The sequence below is a fragment of the Acartia tonsa genome, chromosome 4, assembly GCF_053477335.1.
Source record: "Acartia tonsa isolate MP-2025a chromosome 4, ASM5347733v1, whole genome shotgun sequence".
NCBI lineage: Eukaryota > Metazoa > Arthropoda > Copepoda > Calanoida > Acartiidae > Acartia > Acartia tonsa.
In genome coordinates, this window is record NC_137263.1 from 23,489,948 (window position 1) to 23,509,240 (window position 19,293).

General features: G+C 33.3%; 2 protein-coding genes across 3 annotated transcripts; one reads left to right on the forward strand and one right to left on the reverse strand.

The window, feature by feature from the left end:
- The first annotated feature begins 11,492 nt into the window (after positions 1-11,492).
- LOC145315398 (uncharacterized) lies at positions 11,493-15,353 on the forward strand. Its single transcript, XM_080155381.1, has 2 exons — positions 11,493-11,754; positions 13,126-15,353. The coding sequence occupies exons 1-2, from the start codon at positions 11,493-11,495 to the stop codon at positions 15,216-15,218; spliced, it is 2,355 nt and encodes a 784-aa protein (XP_080011507.1). The 3' UTR covers positions 15,219-15,353.
- LOC145316481 (uncharacterized) lies at positions 15,342-18,819 on the reverse strand. Of its 2 annotated transcripts, none has more exons than XM_080157026.1 (3): positions 18,726-18,819; positions 17,998-18,190; positions 15,342-16,508 (listed from the first exon to the last, which is right to left on the reverse strand). In XM_080157026.1, exons 2-3 carry the CDS (start codon positions 18,013-18,015, stop codon positions 15,342-15,344), a joined length of 1,185 nt encoding a protein of 394 aa, XP_080013152.1. In that variant the 5' UTR covers positions 18,016-18,190; positions 18,726-18,819. The 2 variants fall into 2 exon arrangements, with proteins under 2 accessions (XP_080013152.1, XP_080013151.1); XM_080157025.1 differs by having other exon boundaries at positions 15,342-16,504; positions 17,994-18,190.
- Between the last annotated feature and the right edge of the window lie 474 nt (positions 18,820-19,293).

Consider the following 19,293-nt stretch of genomic DNA (forward strand, 5'->3'; position numbering starts at 1 on the left):
CTTCAAAACCGATTAATATCCGTTGGATTGGAACCGGTTCTCAGTCATACTGAAAAATCATGAACAGCATCGATTTTCCGCTAATATTGAAATAAAAGATTAATATCAGTTTTGTTAGCCCCAGCTTTCCGCCTCTCGGGGCTAAAAAAAAACAAATGTATAAAGTATAATAATACTATCCTAAGTAATCTTAATACAAATATAAATATTTCAAAAAGAAAGGACATAAAAGTCTTTAAAATTATACTGTAAACAATAAGGGGAAAGTTATCATACGTTTTACTATATCTTAAACACATTAACATATTTTAACTATAGGCTCTGCAGCCGCTTGTATGCTAATAAAAACCTGTAATTGTAAGGAAAAGATTTGGACTATATCAAGCTTATTTTAGAACAAGTTAATGGTGGACTGAGACATTGGGCTCCAAATAACACTGACCCCCAAACTTTTTCTTTGGCCTAAAAACTTTGAGGGTTTATTATCAAATATTGATTTGGTTGGACAAACAAACTGTAAATAAACTTTTTCCTTTTTTTTCTACACAATTTCGATTGTCTTATACCTAATGATTCCAAAAACCGTCGATTTTCCCCGAAGCTTACAGTTAGCTTAAGCGCGGATGCCGAGCCCGATTTAGAATATTTGCCAATGTACATTACGTTCTCTCTGCCCTTCTATTTTCCATTGCTGTGCTCTGTATATAGAGTAAAAATGCTTGACATTTTAAAATTCAAGCACTGTTTGTTTTTATTGGGTGTAACAACAGTTTTTACTTTTTTACATTCCTCTTTTTTTTAACTTTAAGCAGGTCACTATGGAAATTTTTTAAGCTGCTTATATAAGCATTTTTTATGGAAAAGTTTTATGCAAATTTGAAATACTTATGTTTCCCTCAAAGTGCCTGCCGAGCACTCAGGTGGATTATTTAAAAAAATTTGCAACACTAAGCGATTGTTTTCGCGAAAAATCCTCCAATATCACATAAAAATCTACAAAAATTAAATAAAATCTTATGTTCATAACCCTTCTATGATTTTGTTTATTTTTTTATTGTAGATTTTTGATTTTGGTGGATTTATCACGAAAGCAATTTTGCCCTACTAAGCAATTAGTGGGGCAACCTTTCTTTAAGAATCCACCACTGAACGACTACCCCCTTATTTTTGATAAAATCTAATCAAAATTCAATACAGTTTTGAGCCAACGCGCAAGGTACCTGCTTATAAATCTTTGGGAATCAGTTTAACAAGCCCTTTCCTTCGTTTATTAACTTTAAAAATCAGATATTTATTCAAGCAAGCGCTAGCTGACGAGCCCTACATTTTTGTTTAAACATAGGCCAGAGCTATGATGACAAATGAAAAAATAAAAACCTTCTAAAATAAAGAAATATATCAAAAATATGTTAAAAATATGTCAGAATTTTTACTGATATCGCATATTTTTATAAAGTTTACTTGCTATATAATAAAATATTTTATAAAATATTTTAAAATAAGAATAATTCCTAATTAAAGTAGGTCAATATCGTACAGACATTTTAAAATGAAAATATTTGGATGTATGCTACGCTTTATAGTATCGGAAATACATTTCACCCGTATACTTTGCATGATGATTCCTATATAAGTTAGGTGCAATTTAGAAAGCGTAGCATACTAGCAACTCTATAATTGTTACCAACAAGTTCCCACTTCCATTTACAACATGCTGATTTTTACTTTTTTCCCAACATTCTTTCTTGTGATATAATTATTCTATTTATCTTATATCTAGAATACTGATTCCTAGGACAACATCGTTTAATGTTATAAGCGACGCCTCTCTTTAATCAAGTCATAAAAAGGTAAGTATGTCCTTAAACAGTATCATGTATTTAAACAGTTTTGCAACAAATTTAGTTACAATTTTGTTAAGACTTACGCATTAATATTCTGCTTTTTCAAATGTTACTCTCTACAAGTGTTAATGTTTGTTTGTCCTTCCATTTCAGATCTTTGCTTTTATGGATGTTTTCATTCTTGTTCTTGTTCTTATGTGCACTGGTAAAAACTTATTAGCGTAATGGATTTATTATTACTTGGATCTTACACCAGATTTTCATGTTCTCTAATACAGTTAACCATGTAGCCGGCTAAATAACGATCTCTCACATCCGTCCTATTACCCCATCCCCTCTCCTCCTACTGGATGAATTGGCCCGACCAATAAATGAAAGGGGGGGGGGATAGCAAGCTGTCATAATATCCATCTATATTTTACATCCATTATTAGCGTGAAAGGAATTTGGTGACAAGTAAGTTTAAAACTAATGATGTAAAGAAAGCTGCTCGGCAATGAATATATAGGGGAACTTAGTACTTCGGACTTACATATTATCAGGAAGGAAGGGGACATGGCCTGTTTATTACACTAGTCCCCAAAGTTTTATAATACAGTTTTCTTATTCGTCGGCTTTACACTTTTGGGTACTTTTGTTCAAATTTCATTGGTAGGTATATCAAGTTGAGTGTCCAAACGTTTTAACCACTAATTGTAATCTATAGAAGGGGTAATTTTGAGTATCATCATAGAAGATACACACCAATTTATCGGCCATTGTCTTTTCCCTTCAGATCCCTGCATATAATCAAAAATGTACACCGGTTTGGTTCTCCTTACCTAGGTATAAGGTATCAACAAGCGCAAAAAATCTAAAATAATATTTGGGGGGGGGCAAATGGAGAGGTCGTCAATTTTACGATGTGTTGCCCCCCAACGACAGCTAAAAAACACGTAAAGGTTTTGTGATTTTTTTCCGAATTAATTTCGTTATCAATATAAGCTGCTCCTTACCCATCGTTGTTCGTATGTTCGTAAGTTTGTCAAGTTCTTCATGCTGAATTTTCAAGTAAAATAACATACCATATGGTTACAAAAATCGATTTACATCCTGGTTAAGAATCAGTTCTGAGCTATACTGAGGAAAAAACATGTATTGTATTGTATTAGAAACAATTTTCTACAAATGATAATATAAAAATCATAATTTTGATACCATTTTCGCTAGCCTGTGCTTTGGCCCCTCAGGTCTAACAAAACTGGAATTAATCCTACATTTTTCTTTTTTCTATCCACGAGAAGCTATCTATAATATGATACGATAAATAATTATTTAACATTTAATATACTATAAGCATAATGCTTTAAGGTTAAAGTAAATTAGTTTATACAGAGCATGTAATGTTTTGCCACAAGTTAATGATCCGTGTATTTTTGCATCTTTAAATAAGAAGACAAAAAAATAGAGAAAAAAATGATATATGTGTTACAATATTTTGCTAATAAATCTATTTTTTATACAAAAAAAACTCATACATTGTTCAATAAAAATATATTTCTTTTAGATTCTTTTCCTAAAATGTAGTTATATTTCTTGGATCTTAGACCAGATTATTATGTGAAACTTGTAGCAGGCTAAAATAACGATACCCTCCCCCCCCCCCACAATTACCCCATCTACAATAAATTTTATTCATGTTAGCAACCTAAATTGATGACAAGTTTTTCCCCTGTCATAATATCCACATATCTTCTTCATCCATTTTGCTATAAACAAATTTTAGTCATAATAAACTTAGCAAAGCATTTGATGAATTTGAATATGATTTAAAATATATGATACTTAAATAAAAATTTCACAAAAATATTCATAAAAAAGAAACACATCATAACATTAATTTAAAGCACTGTTTAAAAAGGTGTTAAACTACTTATGAAAATAATTTCATATTCTTGACATTTTAGGACGACATTTAAGTAATTCTAAAGAATAGAAATATATAATCTTTAACATAAATTAAGATGATTTATTAGGGATATCCAAGCATATTATTTTGATGGGGATAAAATGAGGGGTTTAAAAGGTTTGATGGGGGTAATGTAATACATTTCTAAAACTATTTAGGTGGGTAAACACTCCATACCCCCAGTTTTGACGTAGATGAGATTGATGTCTTTGTATTATTAAGCGAATTGATTAAGATTACTGGGTAATACTGATACAAAGATTTAATGGGATCGAGGGATAAAGCCTTTACATGGTTTATAAATGGGAATAAATATACTTATAAAAAATGTTGCAATCTTAACTTAAAATTTGTTCTCTAGATTAACAATCATGGCATATAAAAACCATGAAACAGTCAGACAAAAGGCTTATAGAGTTCTCTTATAAAATTTTACCTAAATTTACGAAAGGTTTTCTATTCGATAAGTTACGTTTTATGTGTTAAAAGAACAGTAGGTATTAAGATTACAGCTACAGTGAGATTGAAAATATATCAGATATATAGTAACTAGTATAAATATATAATAAGGTTTACGAACAGACCTCTGTTACATAATAGAATTGCAAAACAGGGATCAAATATATTAATGTATATCCAATTATGATACACAAAACTATCAATTTGTAGATTACAATCAGTGGTTAAACGTTTGGCACTCAACGTAATGACCCAATCAATCAATATTCAATAAAAGTCCCCAAAGTTGTTGAGACAATATTATTATAAAACTTGAGGGCAAGTGTAATAAACAGCCCGTTGACCCCTTCCTCCCTGTGCGTTAGATCATATTATAAGAGATTTATAGAAGATTTTACGAAAAGGCTTTGCTACGAGAAAAATGTATGGAATTAAAAGTTTAAATTCTTGTCGTTTTTTTAAATTCGTTTTCGATCATTTATTTTATAAATTTGAGTATTTTCAGTACAATCAAAAGAGAACAGAATTATTAACAGAAAAGGAAAACGGTGTTCAAAGATGAAAGGTAGCTTTTTTATTTTTCACAGATTTCCTAATATCTTTGGTGTTTTTGGTCCGTTTTTTAAAAGATTTTGTGGATAATAGTAACAAAATTAAATTTCCCATTGTTCTGAGCATCCTGTATGTAATTTACTTTGACCGTCAGTATGTCAGTCACTCAACAAAATATGAATATTAAAAATATAAAATCCGTGAGAAAGGTTTAGTGATTTTTTTCGCCAATAAATCTATTACTTATTTTGGGTATAGTCCCTTTCGTAACATCGCACCTTATGGGGCGATTCTTCGTATTTTCCACAGTAATTTTTCTCCTATTTCTAACCCCTACGCGGCCATTTACCTAACCCTGTGGGGCAATCACCTAACCTAATACAACCTAACCTAAAATAACCTATAAAAGCCATTTTAAAAATACGACGAATCGCCCCATATGGGGCGATGTTACGAAAAGGACTATTCCACTTTAAGAGAAAAACTTTAAGGATTGGCTAATTTATATTTTTTGTAAAAAAAATTACTAAACCTAGGCATTATTTACAGAGTATTTATCCATTTAAGTAACAGGAAGGTAAAGGCTTTTGCTCAGATGAACTTCAATTAGACGAGATTTTATATTTTAGTGGACATTAAGCCTACCGGCTATAAATGGACATACTTACGTTCTTGGTTCTTGAATATTTGGATGCTTTGCTTTTGATAAGTATTAGACAAAGTTTCACTACTGTTATTGTTTTAACCTTTTGTGCTGTTATCGTATCAACTTAATAGTCATAGATTTAAGAATAGCAGTAAGGACTAGAAATGATTTGGGTTAGTAATATGGACCTCATTTATGGTCAGAAGGCGGGGAGGGAATGGGGTGAAGGGGGTGGATCGTTATTTTAGCCAGCTGCGAGCATCACTAAAAATACATGAAAATCTTGTACAACTTCGAAGAAATGATATGTATATCGATTGATATCTGAAACAGTTAAGCTGAATAATGATGATATTATGTCTTCAGTTTTTATTCTAAACATCGTATATTTCTTGTGTATATACATATCTAGTACAGTGTGCATAATAAACTACATTTTTATATTTTTCAGGGATTAAAAAGTGCTTACTTACTTATAGCCTTTTTATACATCCAGGGAACAAGGCCAACTCTATTCTAAGCCATCATTTATATCTCGTCCAAACTCCAAGGCTCCAACTGTATAGGTATTTTCTGTATAATTTCAATTAGATTTGCATTATTTTAACGTTATCATTCTTGTTAATTAAACAACTTTAATTCTTTGTGGGCACCCTGTAATGAAACTGTATACATATGCAGGGAGGGAGGGGACATTTGGCTGTTTATTACACTAGTCCCCAAAGTTTCATCATAACATTTTCTTATTCGTTGGCTCAACAACTTTGGAGACTTTTACTGAATTTTGATTGGTTGGTTTATTTCAACCACTAACTGTAATTTACAGAAGGGGTAATTTTGTGAATCATTACTGAGAATTTATAATAATTACATACATTTATCGGCCATTGTCTTATCCCTTTAGATCTTTGATGTTTACATATGATATGATAAAGGAGCGCACTGTGATGTACAAAGTAGCCGTGTCGGTTAACTTTCCTTTTAACTTTATTCATTGCAAGCACAAGGACATGTATATCAGAATTACAGCAGAAAAGGAAAGGTAACGGTACCGGTAATGGGATCATTTTACTCTAACGCCCCATGGTGGATATTAGGTTTAAAAACAAACAACCAACCCTTTCATTGCATTACCTTTAACTGAGAATTCCTTACTATGTACATTAATGAGTTGCGCCTGTTTATGAGCAAAGGAATTCCCCATACACTAACTACTTAAGTAGCGTACCGTAAATAGCAGCAGTAAGAACAATTTTTAACGTCTTTAGTTATGACGCAGTTTCAGGCTGAGATTCGAACTTATCACTTTCCTAGCGACGAGCGGATAGGCTACGTGTTGAGCCACGGTCGCGGGTTAGGAATTATATGTGTGCAAGTCTATGCAATTGTGTTGTGCAAGAAAATTATAAGTAATTTATTTAGTAATCCTTTCTAACCGATACGCTAATTATGTAGAGTAGCTACGCTGCTAACAAGAATCATATAATTAAATGTTTAGCTCCACGGACAATGGACAATGATTTTCACAAACAATTCTAAGTGAAAATTTCCCCATGACACAATTTCTTCTTTCCCACTTCCCATTAGTTGCAGAACAAAAAAAGTTTTCCGCCAAGTAGCAAACCACAAAATATTCAAATTTATGGCAATTTCAAAAAAAAATCAATTTGCTGAATCACAGCCCCTGGATTAACCCGTGTACTTAAACAATACTTCCTCACAATAAGAAAGAAAAGTAAACAGGGATAGATCAATTATTGTACCTGTACCTGTACCAGCTCTTCATTCCACCTGGGAACATAAGGCTGCAACAAGGGCTCTCCATCCATTTCTATTCTGTGCCTCTGTCTCTACTTCATCCAAGGTTAGGTTAGCTTTTTGAAGATCAGCTTCTATAGTCCTTCTCCACGTTCCTTTTGGCTTTCCCCTTTTCCTCTGTCCTTCTGGTACCCATTTAAAGGTTTGTTTAGTAAGCCTTCTATTGCTCATGCGTAATACATGTCCAAGCCAAGAAAGACGTTTTTTCTTTATTTGTAATGACATTGCTTCACTATTTGTTCTTTTGTGTAAATTTTTATTAGATATTCTCTCAGGCCAATATATTCTACATATTCTTCGTAGACATGTATTATGAAATGCATCTAGTTTCTTGAAATTTTGTACATTTTCTCTCCAACATTCAGAACCATACATTAGTATTGATTTAACATTACTATTGTATATTCTAATTTTGGTTCTCTCGCTGTATTTATTGGATTTCCAAACTGGTTTTAAGATAGCAAAAGTTGCACTTGCTTTATTAATTCTTGATTTAATATCTGCTGCTGCGCCCTCCTTTGGGTTTATAATACTACCCAGGTATGTAAATTCTTCAACTACTTCAATTGTATTATTGTCAACAATAATAGGTGCTACAGCATTGTCATTTGATATGTACATGGCTTTAGTTTTGTCAGCATTAATAATCAAACCTGTCTGTTCAGCAAAATTTGATAGTCTGCTGGTTTTGTTTTGTAAATTAGTTATGCAATCTGCAAGAATTGCAAGATCATCAGCAAAATCAAGGTCATCAACATTTGCTGCATGCCATCTAAGACCGTTGCTTCCTTCATTGGTTTGTCTCATTACCCAGTCAATAACAATAAGAAAGAGTATGGGTGAGATAATACACCCTTGTCGAACTCCTGTTTGCACCTCAAACCAATCAGATAATTGTGTATTGAGATCCACACAACACTCAAATTTGTTGTAGAACAATTTTATCAAATTTACAATTTTTGCAGGAATTCCATAGTTTCTGAGAATTCTCCAAATGGCTACTCTACATATAGAGTCAAAAGCCTTTTTGAAATCTACAAAATTGATGAATAAAGGTTTTTGCCATTCTGAAGCTTGTTCTATAATATCTCTTAGAGCAAAAATTTGGTCAATACAACCTCTTGACTTTCTAAATCCAGCTTGTTCTTCTCTTAGTAATAAGTCAATTTCATCTTCAATTCGAAATAAAAGTATTTTACAGAAAACTTTGCTTGCAATGGACAAAAGAGTTATACCTCTCCAGTTGTCACAATTGCTTAAATCACCTTTTTTAGGAAGCTTTGTTATAACACCTTTGCACCAATCTTCAGGTATAGTTTCTTCCATCCAAATAGCGCGAAATAGATCAGATAAGTATTTGGTGGAAGTATCCAAGTCTGCTTTTAAAATTTCAGCTTGAATAAGATCGATTCCTGGTGATTTATTAGATTTTAAAGATTCAATAGCTCTTCTGACTTCTGCATCTGTTGGAGCATCAACATTTATATCTAAGTCATTGTCTGCACTTTCAGGATCAGCTATGGTTAGTGGTTCAGGTCTATTCAGAACTTCTTTGAAATGCTCTACCCATCTATCAGCTTTTTCACGTTCTGTGGTGAGTATTTGACCTTGTTTATTTTTAAGTGTATTAGAAGATGCTGGTTTCTTTCCAGCTAGGAGCTTGGTAATTCTATAAAGTTCTCTTGAATCACCATGAATGGCAGCTGTTTCTGCCTTACCAGCAAGATCTTCAATGTAATCACGCTTATCTTTTCTGGCACTCCTTTTGACTTTTCTATCCTGTTCACTGTATTCTGCTTTTAGTTCTTCTTTTGTCTCAGGTGAATTTGTTCCCAACATCTTAGTTTTAATTTTCTTTCTTTCATCAATCTTTGACCATGTCTCATTGGAAATCCATGGCTTAGATTTGTTCTTTTTGAAACCAAGAACATTTTCAGATGTTTTTTGAAAAGCTAATTTGAAATTGTTCCACTTTCCTTCAACAGAATTATCTTCTTCTGTTTGAGATTCTTCTTCATTCTCAAGAATTTGAAAGCGGTTTCTCAGCTCTAACTTGAATTGCTGTTTAATGTCATTATTCTTTAGTTTATTTGTATCGTACTTTCTCCTTGTTGGATTAGCAGGATTTTCCGACTTTCTCAATTTAAGTTTGAGAGTTCCTACAAGGAGGTAGTGGTCACTGTGGACATCAGCACCTCTGTAGACACGTACATCTTGAAGAGAGTTTCTCCATTTTTTGTTGATGGTAAAATGGTCAATCTGGTTTTTGGTAATTCCATCTGGAGATGTCCAGGTTTCTTTGTGAATCCTTTTGTGAGGGAAAATTGTACCACCAATAACAAGATTATTATTAGTGCACAGTTCACAAAACCTTTCTCCATTGTCATTTATGACTCCAAGACCATGTTTACCCATCACTTGCTCCCTTCCACTATTATTGCTTCCAACCTTGGCATTCATATCACCAAGTACAATAAGGACATCATGACTTGGAACAAGATCAATTTCTCTTTGGAGAATTTCATAGAAATTGTCTTTATCATCATCTGTTGCTTGGTTGGTTGGAGCATAACATTGAATTATAGTGGTTTTGGCATATTTGGAATTAAACCTGGCTTTGATTAGCCGGTCATTGATGGGTTTCCATTCTAGAAGGCATTTTGAAAATTGCTTTCTAATTGCAATTCCTACACCTCTAATGCATTGATCTGCATTTCCAGAGAAAAGTAGTGTAGTTCCATCTTCTAGCAGCATTTTACCACTATCTTTTAGTCTACATTCACTGAGACATAGTATATCAAGTTTGTAAACTTTCATTTCTCGTAGAATTTGGTTTGACTTTGAGCAGTCACACATGGTTCTAACGTTCCATGTTCCAATTTGTAAATTTTGTTTGGGACCTAGAAGACTCCTCCTCTCGCACTGATCAATTATTAAACAAATTATTTCCTTTAGATGTCTGTACTTTTCAACACGTCCATTTTGCAAAACATGCATAATAACTGAAAATAAGCAGCAGACTTTGCAATGCAAATAATTTGACATATTTAAAAAAAGTAAATTTTAGAAAATTTCTAAAATGTAAAAGTATCTTACAGAATTTCTAAAAAATATGATATTTTGACGTCTACAACAAAATCTATTTTCGAATGTTTGTCTTAATAACCTAATTAAGTTAATATTAATCTCTACAAATCCGACTAAGAAATATTTCAAGCTTTTTTTTTATTGGGGGGAAAAGTTTTTTCTGTGATAAAATGATAAGAAATCCATTGATTTACATTGACATAGGAGAGAGTTTTAACAAAACAGTGATCATGTTGGATTAGAGACAGCTTTCCGCGGAAATTAAATAAAAAATGATAAGATTAAAACCAGTTTTGAGAGGGCCGGCGGCCCGGGCTACCAAAACTGGTATTAATCTTAGGATTTCAATTTTAATATTCGCGGGACAGTGTCGGTAATGCGATGCGATACATGATTACTTGTTTTAATCCAGCGGATATTAATCGGTTTCGAGGCTATACTGGAAAAATCATTTTGTTATACCAAAACAAGTAGGACAATTTTTTTCCATAAGAAGCGCAGCAATAAAACAATGCAGGGCTAAAACATTGTTTTGGAATAATAAAAAATAATAGGGTTGCTTTTTTAGCCAGAATGAAAAAACGTCGACACAGATATCTGTAGAGAAAATTCCCTTGCGAATTGTATTGACCGAACAAGTGTCAGATTAGGCTGAACTATCTTTTCATTTTTTATTTCGCAACATTGATTATTTTTGCTGATTTCTTCAATTTTAGAACATTTTTTTTATCTCTAACAACAAAATTATTTAAAATCATTGAAGATATAGCCGTTTATTTAAGATGGATTGACAAACTTATATACCCAAGTTTCTAGTTATAAAAAAGCGGCTCTTTTAATTATTGTACATTTTTCTATATTTTTGAAATTCAAGATTTTAAATATTTGTAAAATTTATAAGAAAACTCATACTATGTTATTCTTAAAATAAAACACTCAATGGACCTTCAAAATTAAAGAATAATTATATAATCGTTTTAAATTTGATAATGTAATAGATTAAAATTAATATCAAAACTCTCAATGTTTAGATGCAATAAGAAATTATTTATTTTAATATCTAAAATAAGATGCCCAACCTAATAAATGCCGGCGGGTCGAGTCATGCGCGCTCGCATTTGCACTGCTTGTCGCCGGGATGGGTCAACCTAGTTTCAGGAAATGCTCCTACCGGCTGCTATCAGCTGATAACAAGGTACTAGCCGCGTGCGACAGGCAGGCAAGCCCAGCCTGGCCCGGCACGGCCTGTCATTGCACACTGCCTGGCCTAGACACAAATACTAGGCTGAGCAAAAACTGCTGTATTATTTGTGTTCTAAGAATGGGAGCGGACGAAACGACAGGAGCTGCTTGTGAAAATAATAATCATAATGTTATTGAGGAAATAAACGGAGTTCACGGTGAGATTCTTTCAATTTTTTCTTTGACTGATGTTCAAATACTTTTTTTTGTTAATTAGAACATAAGTACAATTATATTATATTTTTAGCCCACAAGCCAGGGATGGAGTTGACATTGGGCTGTTTATTGCACTAGTTCCCAAAGTTATATAATAACATTTTCATATTTGTTAGCGTAACAACAGGACTTTCATTTCATTTATTGGTTGGTTCATTAAGATGAGTGCTCAAATGTTTCAACCAATAATTGTCATCTACAGAAGGGGTAATTTTGTGTATCATCATAGGTAATGTACATAATTTATAATCAATTGTCTTACCCCCCTGGATCCCTATTCACAAGTACTTCAAATTAAATAAGATACTTTAGATATTTGAAACATTCATTTTTTTTACAAATATTTAATTCAAGAGAAAAAATGGATGACACAGAAATTCAAGGTAATAAAATGTGCAAAACACAGAAAGTTTATAACGAAATAATAATTCAACTTTTAGAAGCAGCTTTTAAAAGTTATTTATGCCTTTTAAACTAGGTATCTGTCATCTAAAGATCGATTGAACATGGGTGTAACATGTACTTATTTCGTACAGAAATACTTTTCAATTGAAAGTTTATATTTCTTACACCTTTTGTTTAAAATTTAAATAATAATTATAATTTCTAAATGAAGCTTTCTCAGTACCTTGTTAGGGGATAGTATCAGAGATCTAAAGGGATAAGACTATGGCCGATAAATTGATGTACATCCCAATGATGATACACAAAGTTACTCCTTTTGTAGATCATAATTTGTGGTTGCAACTTAATGAACCAACCAATCAAAGTTCATTAAAAGTCCACAAAGTTGTTAAGCTAACGAATAAGAAAATGTTATTAAAAAACTTTAAGGACTAGTGTAATAAACAGCCCTATGTCCCCTTTCTTCCTGAGATCGAATAGGGAAATTTACGTCTAGAGTTAACAGCTTCGTGCTAATAGCCTTGTATTTTGTTTTATCCAAACAAAACTTTTTATTGAAAAATCTGTTCAATAAAAAGAGTTCTGACAGGGAAAGGGCACCAGATGAAAAATTATTTTCATATTTTTAACACACTGTTGAACATTGGCTTTAAAAGTTACAAAAAAAAAAACTTTATTTTGTTAAATTCTGAATTTGGGGGAATTTTTTTTCTATTCCTTTTCCCTGAGCTAAGAGCGCTCTCTTAAATAATCCTTCGTAGTTATGACGTGAGTTTCTTTACAATTTTTCAGACAAAGGCAATTATCATTTTTATTAGAACACTTTGATATAAACAATAGTTTAGTAATTTTGTAATTAAATTCTTATTAATCTTTATGTAAAAAAAAATGATTATTTTCTTGTTTAGATACTCCTGTTGAGATAGAAGTAAAGCCAAACAAAGAACTTATTGAAAATGGGACATCTCAGAACGTCGCAAATGCAGAAATGGAGCAAAAAAGTGATTGTTCTTTGGATAAGCAAGAAATTGCCTTAAACGGCGAAAAAGATGCAACGGAAAAATCTCAGTTACAGGATATTGCTCCTAGTGATCAAAGTGTTTTAAAAATAGAAGCAATAAATACAAATGGTGTTGATGAACAAACAGAAGTAATTAAAGTTGATAAGCACGAAAGTCTGTTGATTGCTGATTGTGTTGTTGATGCTATTATTGGTGCAGCATCTGCATCTGGAGATAATATTCCTGATGTTATATCATGCACAGGAGTAGGCAAGGAGGACAGTGCTAACAAAGAAGATCTTGACAAAGAAAGTGAATTAAAATCTGAGACGGTTGAATTTAAAATGGCTGATAATAAGGCTGAAGTTGTTACTGAAGAAGATTGGGTTATCTTTGACTCAAACAATGAAAAAAATATGACTTGCAATACAGTTGATGTGGTAGATTCTCCGAATAATATTGATGTTAATGGTACTGATAAGCCTACAGAAAGTAAAGATGTAGGTGAAGACAAGACCCTACCTGTAGAGATATCAGACGGAGACAAGACAGGAATTATAAATGAACCTGTTGTTATTACTGAAAATGAGCCAACAAATTCAGCTGATCCTATGGTTGCCAGTGTAGAATCTGAATCTTCATTTGAGAAAATTGATCATGTTATCAACAACAACACAGATGATCAATTAAATTCTGATGTATCTAACAAAGAAAAGCCTAAAGATGCGAAGCTTAAAGTGAATGATTCTCAAAATGCAGAAGGCTTGACACAACTTAATGAAAATGTTATTGTTAAGAATGTTGAAAATCTGGATCAAAACAAAAATGAAGCTGATAATGATAATAAAACAGTTGCTCCTACTCTAGACAATGTCCAAAAAACAAAAATTGATGTGCCTATTGATAACAAAACTGTTTCCAAGGATAATACAGAGAATGCTACTATTGATAGTGTTCCAAAAGAAACAAATGCTGACAATAAACCTGAACCAGTTCCTGTAGCTGTAACTGATCCAGTTCCTATTGCTGTGACCGAACCAGTTCCTGTTGCTGTGACTGAACCAGTTCCTGTTGCTGTGACTGAACCAGTTCCTGTTGCTGTGACTAAACCAGTTCCTGTTGCTGTGACTGAACCAGTTCCTGTTGCTGTGACTGAACCAGTTTCTGTTGCTGTGACTGAACCAGTTCCTGTTGCTCTGACCGAACCAGTTCCTGTTGCTGTGACCGAACCAGTTCCTGTTGCTGTGACTGAACCAGTTCCTGTTGCTGTGACTGAACTGCCACCCAAACCTCCAGCAGTCGAAGATAACATTGTTTCACCTGTAGCTACCAAAAGAAAATCTAAACTAACAAAACAAAACAGTGAAACAGACAAAACAAAAAGAGATTCTTACCAAGAAACAAAACAGGAAATCCAAGAATCTTTGAGTTTTATAAAATCTAAACTGACAGAGCCTATTGTTCCAGTAATCCCACCAGTAGAAAAAGCTGTTGAAACTGTGAAGGATGAAGGTAAAACTAAAGCAGAAGAGCCTATTGAAACTGTAAAAGAGAAGAACAAAACTGAAGCAGCAGTGGAGAGTAAAACTGAAAAGCCTGTTGAACCAGTGAAAGCTGAGACCAAAACTAATAAAGTTGAAAGCAAAGCTGTAGCATCTAAACAAGATTCTCCAAAAGGCTCCACGCCTGATTATGAACCCATCAGTGTTAATGATCCTGATCCGGTTTATGAATCTGTCGTGGAGTCAACTCCTTCGCCACAAGAGAATGCAAAGTCAGTTGGGAAGTCAGGTGCTAAACAACCTGACAAAGTTGAAATTATTGAAAAGACAGACCTGTCAAAACGTCAATTTGGTGTGGAATGTATTCCGCCATTGCGGCCGGCAAGAACTAAGAAGTCAGACAAGATGGAGGTTCCCAGTTGGAAGCCACCAGAACAAAATATCATGTCGTATCTTTGTGGATGTTTTATGCGCAGACAACAAAATCAAAATTTGTAAATTTTTAAATTAGTGTAAAAAATGCTTTATATGTTTATATCATTTTATTCCAACTTTTAATACATTTATATCATACATTATTTATACATGTAATAAAAAAAACATTGATTAGTAATAAATACTCTAGATGTCTAATGATAGTTCAAGAAATGGATTTTTGTTTTCAGTGTCAAAAAATCCTGGCACGTATTCGATGTCATCCAATGAAAGATCTTGTTCCAGAATGGCCAGAGTGTTGACAGTATAGTCTGTTGTAGCTTGTGTTGTTGCTCCGTCATTATTCAATGACTTTAAAGCATCTGTAGCTGTATCCATTCGCATAGAAGCATCAATACCCTTGTTAAGTGATGATGGAGCATAAGCTTTTTTAATAAGTTCTGTCAGTGTCATGCCCTTAACTTTACTATCATCAACGCCAGAATTTTCAACATAGCTAACCCCCTTATCCTCATCCTGTCGTCTGTGATGGTCAGCATATCCACCGCTGGCGCCGCCATGACCGTAACCGCCGCCGCCATGTCCATGATCATCGTGCCCATAACCGCCGCCGTGTCCATGATCATCATGCCCATATCCATCGTCGTGATGATCGTCATACCCGCCGCCCCCGTGACCGCCAGCATACTCGCAATGTTTCTTAGGCACGTGTTTGCTGACCACACGCGGCTTTTGAACTGGCACAGACTGACAATGCTCACGTGGCACTTCCCAGCACTTTTCCACCGGCACTGACACAGGATTTGTCACTGGCACATTCTCGCAATGCTGTTTTGGAACATGGAAACATTTCTTATCCGGAACTTGATGCGGCACATCGTGACATTTCTTTTTTGGCACCGAATGACATTTCTTCTTGGGATGTGATTTGGGAATATGCTTTGCTACGTCATGACAAACTTTTTTGGGATGGCTGTCACATTTTTTCTCCTTGTGGTAGCCGTAACCAACTTCATGGCACTTTTTCTCATACACAGTGCTGCATTGCTTGTCATAAACAGTTTTGTATGATGTTTCATAGGCTACCCTACACTCTTGGTCATACACTGTCGTACAATATTTCTTATAACCTGTCTTGTATACAGTTTTACACTTGGTATCATAGCCCGGCTTACACTGTGTCTCAACAACTCCTTCGTAGGAAGTGTCATAGTGTACTTTGCACTGTCTGTCGCTCACAGTACTGCAGCGTTTCTCAAAGAAAGTGTCGTACACTGTGTCGTACACAGTTTCATATCCGGTTCCACACTTTGGCCCATAATCAGCTGCAGTTAGGACAGCTGATATAACTATCTAAAATAAAACAAAATAGTGGCATTTGGTAAAATTTATGCTTGATACTCAGAGAGGTTTTAGCTATTTGACATATCGTTTGACCGGTAAGCGAGATCCTTCGCAACAGGCCAAACAAGCTTATTACGATAATGAATACTATGAACAAAACCAAATTATTAAACTAAACAGAACATAAGTTTTTAGAGTAAAATGAAAATGTGAAAATTTTAATTAATTTTGCAACATTAATGTTTATGAAACAACAAGGTTGGAAACATTCAAAAAATTTAAAAATCAATAATCATACATTTGTAGTGTACAAACAACTTGAAATAAATATTATGTAGATACTTTTTTATAAAACTCTATTATAGACTTAAATTGCAGGGATCTAAAGGGATAAGACAAAAGAAGATACATTGATGTACAACCACAATAAGTGTACACAAAAGTACCCCTTCTGTAAATTACAATAAGTGGTTTGAGCGTTTAGACACTCAATTTAATAAACCAACCAAGCAAAATTCAATAAAAGTCCCTAAAGTTGTTAAGCCTACAAATAAGAAAACGTTATCATAAAAAATTGAGGACAAGTGTAATAAACATCCCAGTGTCTCCTCCCTCCCTGCTAAGATAGACAAAAGAAATTAAATGTTTTAGTTTCATACGGACGATCATGTAAAAAATACGATAATTGTTAATTATCGCATCGTATTATAGACAGCTTTTCGTGTTTATTAAAATGAAAAATCATTAGATTAAAACTAGTATTGTTAGCCACGAGGGGACGAATGCCAGGACTAACAAATTAATTTTATGTCCTTTTATTTTATAATTCGTGGAAAATTGTCAATAATACGATGCTATACATGATTTTCAGTATGCAGATATTAATTGGTTTCAAAGCCATACTAGGAAAAAACTATCCTATCTGTTATCACATATTTATGTAATTATAGAAAAGCCTCGCTTTAAATCCAACAAGAATGACAACATCCATAAAAGCGAAGCTCTGCAATGGAAGGACAAACAAACATTAACACTTGTAGTGTGTCAGAACTGAATAAACTAAATATTAATGCAAATATCTATTCAAAAGTAAATTTGTTGCAAAACTGATTAAATACATGTTACTGTTTAAGGACATATTGACATTATTAGGACTTGATTATAGAGATGCTTCGCTTATAACACTATACCTTGTTGTAATAGAAGTCAGTATTCAAAATATCAGATGAATAGGATAATTTTAACATTCAAAAATTTGTTGTCAAAAGAATAAAAATCAGCATGTTTTAAATGGACATACGGACTTTCTGGTAACGATTATAGAGTTGCTGCGCTTTCTAAGTCGTACCTAACTGTTATCAGCATGCAAAGTTTGAAATCGATAGGATAATTCTAACCTATTTCAATTCATGAAAAGAGCTAACTGTAACGGACGGGCGGACCGACCTTAATTATAGAAAAGCCTCGCTTTCATTATCTAAAATGTAAAAACACTTACCAAAATTACAGGAATCATTTTCTTATTAAATCTTGAGTGTCTAATAGTGAATAATATATTTGTTTTCTGTATAAATACTCTGATTATTACCAACTATTCTACACTATGGTATGTATGTAATTCTTGATTAGATTATATCAATTGAATTGTATTGATGTTGATCTGGAATCACTCGGTGGCTGACTGACTGCACCTGAAATTTATAATATAAAGTAGTAAAGTTTTTTTTTTATCTTAGGTTTAAGATTTCAGTAACTACTGAATTGATTGAGCTCTCATTCCAAGGCAGGTTTTTAAAGGACCTTGGATACCTTGGATGGTTTTAGGCTATTTGTTTCTAGAAAAAAGCTTTTGGAATTGTATTGTTTTAGGCCTAATACATCCCAACTATTGCAGACAATCAATCCTTTGATTGACAACTTTTGTCTAAAGGTTCTAACTTAGGAAGGCCTTTTACGCATAGCAGAAGGTACAGTTGTTCATTTCTTAAATTAAGACTCGATTTGGACCGAGATTCGAACCCTTTACCTGCCCGAAAAAGAGCGAAGACACTACTTGTTACGCTACTGTCGCGGTCCTAAAGTTCCACTCAATCTTAAATTTTGTGGTATGTTAGTAGCACTTAATAGCAATATAAAACGCCATGACACAAAGACCTTTGAATCCAAAGACATGTTGAATAAAAAACTTTGCTCCAAAAATTAAATTGATTATTTTTTGCAACTTACTTTAACTATTTTGTTGTGCTCATGTGGTTGTTCTCTTCCTCCCCTCCAAGTTCCTGTCCTGAAATATTCTGTCAGCAGGATACCTGGATTCTCTAGATATTTATATCTTTCTACATAAAGGAAATTATTTTATTGTTACCAAAGGCATATTTTGTCATATGGATTTTAAAGGTTAAAATGTATGCACTATCAAGTTTCTTATCCCATTTCTATGTCCTGTGGAATGTGTTAATAATTATTAAAAAGTAATGATAAACATAAATGTTTATAGAAATTCACAAAACCTTATATGAATACGTATACATATATGTATGTCTTTTATAGCATCATACCAACTTATCAAGTAATCTTTATAGTGGAAGCTTATAGGTATAAGGGTATATTCACCAACAATTGTAGCTGTCTATCTTAGACAGCAACTGAGAAATTAGCTTTATTTATAGACAGACGAACAGACTTATATTGCCGCGCTAAAAATAGACAAGAATTTAAGGAAAAACTGCAAGAATTTCGAATTGTTATTGAAAGATGGTTAAAATGATAATTTAAAGTCAGGTATACCTGTAAC

Excerpts from the sequence above, each read along its gene's own strand:
- LOC145315398 (XM_080155381.1), top strand. The coding sequence starts at position 11,493 with ATGGGTCAACCTAGTTTCAGGAAATGCTCCTACCGGCTGCTATCAGCT. Across the intron at positions 11,755-13,125 it reads GGAAATAAACGGAGTTCACG|ATACTCCTGTTGAGATAGAA; the intron begins GTGAGATTCTTT and ends TTTCTTGTTTAG.